The following is a 3,971-nucleotide window of genomic DNA, read 5'->3' on the forward strand; positions in this document are numbered from 1 at the left end:
TATATGATCTAGTGATCTATATTACGAGCCACGGTTGAGTTGTCCACAAATGTAGGACCCTATTTATACTGCCCAGGTTTCTCTTACTGTTTTCTTATTTAAATTTTTTTTTTTGAGATGTCCTGGTAGTTAATACACGGAAGAAGCATGGGGTATGGTTTTTCAAATATCATGCACCATTAGAAACAGCAACTCTTGTGTGATTGAAGGATCTCAGCAAATCTGATTAAGGCTAGAGTCATCAAATGAGTACATCAGAATTTACACAACTTCACAGATACTTGATAGTGCACTAAGAATTCCAGTTGGGCCTGGAAGTAGCCAAAAACAAAAGGCTAGGAAGCTACATCAGACTAAACTGTAAATGAAAAAACCACAAAGCTAGTATCCACAACATGGAAAATGCCGGGTGAAGGGAAGTAGAAGCAGAAGCGTGAATTGCAAGTGCAAAGAGGCAATTATCGACAGATGGATCAACGGTGGTTATCAAACCTAGGCCATTGAAGCTGCAGCTCTCACCACTCTGATCATGCTGCTGATAGTAGCTGTTGAAGGCAAACGACACATTCCCAGGCCAGCCAATACCTGTGCAGGAGCCACCAGGTGACAGAGCAGTACAGTCGGCGTTGGAGCAAGCGGCAGAAAAACTGGAAGAAACATTGGACAGATCCTTGTTGTCATCCAGCACGCACCATTTCGACGGAAGATAGTCCACATCAATGGCATTCTTGAGAGCCTTAGGACCTTGGCCCAAGTTGACATGATATTTGGCTTGGCCATCAAACGTAAAAACTCCGGAGTGTCTCTCATAACTTCCGCTTGCTATACTTTGTTGATCTTCGTCTAGAAGGCTGTAGAGGTATGTCTCAGTTGGAACAAATTTCGGGCGAAGTGGTGTCCCAGATTTTCTCGCCAAGTGGTTGACCAGGCCTGTCATGAAGGATTGGGCAATAGCTGGAGTTGCATTCAAAGCTCCATCTGTTGGCCATCCTGCTCTCCCAACCATGATGCTCATGTTACTGAAACCAGCTTTAGTTAGAGCAGTAACCACAGCATCTATGCTCGCATCAAAGTAGTTTTCATACTTATTACGACCATCACTTAATGGACGTGACATTAGTTGGAACAGGTAATAGTCCAAGGAAATATTCTTCTTCTGTCGGAAGCTCAAAATTGGATTCAGCTCGATCATAAACGGTGAGCTGTGATTAGCAAGAAATGTGAGGAGCTCAGCCATGGTTTTGTTAACATCTGGCCTGAAGTAAGCTTTGGAAGGCAGAGTAGATGCATTCTGATATGCATCGGAGCTACAAGGCACAACAACTTTCATCTTGCTGGATAACTTTGCATCGTCCAATGCCTGTTGAATATTTGCTGCTGCATGAACCACAAAAGGTTGAAACTGCTGCCCATGGTTGAGAAGAAATGGATCGTCTCCAACAGCAATATACCTACAAATTACTTTGCTCATCAATAAAGTATATAATATCAAGAAATCGTTGATGCATGTATGAAACAAAACAGATTGCATTGTTATGAAACAGACAGTGTGCTTCAAATCCTGGATTCACCTCCTCTACACAGCAATGCAATCTTGATCACAACCACTATTACCTAACACTTCACTATAATAAATTCAGATTTGATACAGATATAAGAAACCCATTTGATAGTGAAGAAGGATCTCTGCTACTTAACCTAGAAAAGAAATGAAGAATGCTTATCCAGGAACCAAAATATCCCCAGAAGCCAGAAGGCCAAGTTTGTAACAGATGAATACAGTCCACAAAATACGCGTTGAAGGTTGCAGCTCTTAAAAATAATATAGTCCACCCGCAAATATTCGGAAAAACTGATTGGAATTAGCAGTGCAATACATCCAATTTTCTGATTGTGAACAAGGTCAATGCAAGTCCGTAGTATCTTCTCTAGCTCACCAAGAGAAATTCAACACAAGTCAGAGGCAGAGGGCATGAAACTCTGTATAATATACACACTTACTAGCACACTGGTATGTCATTTGTTGAGTCTTCTGAAATCATACTTGTTTGATTCATGAGAAAAAAAAAACCTTGAGATACCTAGTGCAAAACCCCGGTGGGCTACCGCAACATTAGCACATTACCTACTACACATTGAGGTCAACCAATGCACTAAAATAAACCAGCATGCTCCATCTTCAGCTCAGATTGGTCATCTGTCAACATTATTACTCCCTCTGATTCATATTAGTTGCCACCAAGGTTCAGGAAAGCGGGAAAAAGCTTCGCTTATGCGCGCTGAAGCGCAATGCGGAGGCCTTCCGCATCGATTGCATAAGCGCTTAAGCGGAAAAAAGAGGGAAAAAAGCGCCGCATGCGTGCTAAAGCGCTAAGCGGAAGGCCACCGCACCAATTACGCTTAACACTTTCTTGAACCTTGGTTGCCACAAATATAGATGTATCTGGACATATTTTAGTTCTAGGTACATCTGTATTGGTGGCAAGTAATACGAATCGGAGGAAGAAATGATGTTGGTTTTGAGCATGTCAGCGTGCATGATCGGAAAATACAGTGGCCATACTATTTCTAAATATAGCAGCACAAGAAATTGGTCAACCTTAAACATAGTTTAGACTTTGATTTCTTTATTATAGTCAACTAGTTTCATACACACAGTAACTATGTAACGAATAGGCATCGTCCCTTGGCATTTCATGATACAAGATCAGTATAAAATGCCATGTCGACCAGAAAAGAAATACAGTAGATCAGTAAGAAAATGGAATTGCCGCATTGGAAGGGAGGAAGGGGACGCGGGCCTTACTCGAACAGTACACCGGGGGCGTAGCGGGTGACGTTGTCGTGGACCCAGGCGGCGGCGGCCTTCCTGGAGGCGGCGAGGGGGCGGAGCAGCTCGTTGGGGACCCCGACGGTGACGGCTACGCCGGTGCCGGCGAGGGCGGCGAGCGCGTCGGGCGATGCGGCGGAGAGGCGCACGCGGGGCACGGAGTTGGGGAGGAGGAGGTCGCGCACGACCTGCGCCGCCGGGAGCGGGTGGGACGCCGCGAAGCCCCAGTTCACGCCCACCGCGGCGGCCTGCGGCGGCGGCGCGACGGCGAGGAGGAGGAGGAGGAGGAGGAGGGGCGGGAGCGCAGGTGCCCGTGGCGGCAGCGGGTGGCGGCGACCGGGCCGCATTGCCGATGCCTTGTGTTCCGGGTACACGGCCGCCGTGCTGCCTACCAAAGTTGATGTAGAATGTACAGGGGGGTTTGCTCTTCCCCCAAATTTGCTGTTTCTACCGTTTACACACTGGTTTGCAGTTTCGGACTCAGAGGCAGAGGCAGATGATTGTATTTTTTTAGGGTGATTGTATATTTCTACCTCAGGTTAAGTAATTTATCCTAATGTACTTGTACTTGCCATTACAAAGTATGCAGATATCTACAACATGCATATATACCACGCGAATATGCCCTAAGAGCATCTCCACCGCGGACCTTAAATAGGCGCCCGCAGCGCGTCAGCAGAGTATCCTCTATTTGGAGATGCTGCTCTCTCACCAGCGCCCCCAAACCAGCGGCCCCGACAGATTTAGAAAGTCAAATTCAAATTTTGAAAATAAAATTTGTATAAATTTAACGCGAATTCAAATTTAAAAAACATCTAGCGGTACTAGGAGTTGAAGGCCCCAGGTCATCGCCGTCGTTGCTGGATGACACGAAGGACCAGCTCTCGGCTTGGTCGGCCTTCTCCTCTTTTGGCGCCGGCGGCTCCGATGGTCTAGCGAGGTCGACGTAGTTGGCGTCGTGGTCCCTGGCGGACCACACAGCCGCCTGCCGCGGGTCCAGCGAAATATGCCGGTAGTCTTCGTCGACGGAGCGGCTGACCATGAACTGTAGAGCGGGGAACTCCTCGTCGTCGCCGTCGCCACGGAGGGCCACCTGCGCCTTGGCCTCCTTCTCCCATCATTTCTTCTTCGCCGGTGGAAG

The 3,971-nt window shown here is 47.1% G+C and overlaps 1 protein-coding gene across 1 annotated transcript; it reads right to left on the reverse strand.

The window, feature by feature from the left end:
- Positions 1-294: 294 nt before the first annotated feature.
- On the reverse strand, positions 295-3,177 carry LOC124698017 (glucan endo-1,3-beta-glucosidase 9-like). The gene is made up of 2 exons (XM_047230540.1): positions 2,807-3,177; positions 295-1,451 (listed from the first exon to the last, which is right to left on the reverse strand). Exons 1-2 carry the CDS (start codon positions 3,175-3,177, stop codon positions 344-346), a joined length of 1,479 nt encoding a protein of 492 aa, XP_047086496.1. The 3' UTR covers positions 295-343.
- Between the last annotated feature and the right edge of the window lie 794 nt (positions 3,178-3,971).

The sequence above is a fragment of the Lolium rigidum genome, chromosome 3 (genome assembly GCF_022539505.1).
Source record: "Lolium rigidum isolate FL_2022 chromosome 3, APGP_CSIRO_Lrig_0.1, whole genome shotgun sequence".
Classification (NCBI taxonomy): Eukaryota; Viridiplantae; Streptophyta; class Magnoliopsida; order Poales; family Poaceae; genus Lolium; species Lolium rigidum.

Excerpts from the sequence above, each read along its gene's own strand:
- LOC124698017 (XM_047230540.1), bottom strand. The coding sequence starts at position 3,177 with ATGCGGCCCGGTCGCCGCCACCCGCTGCCGCCACGGGCACCTGCGCTC. Across the intron at positions 1,452-2,806 it reads GCCCCCGGTGTACTGTTCGA|GTATATTGCTGTTGGAGACG; the intron begins GTAAGGCCCGCG and ends AGTAATTTGTAG.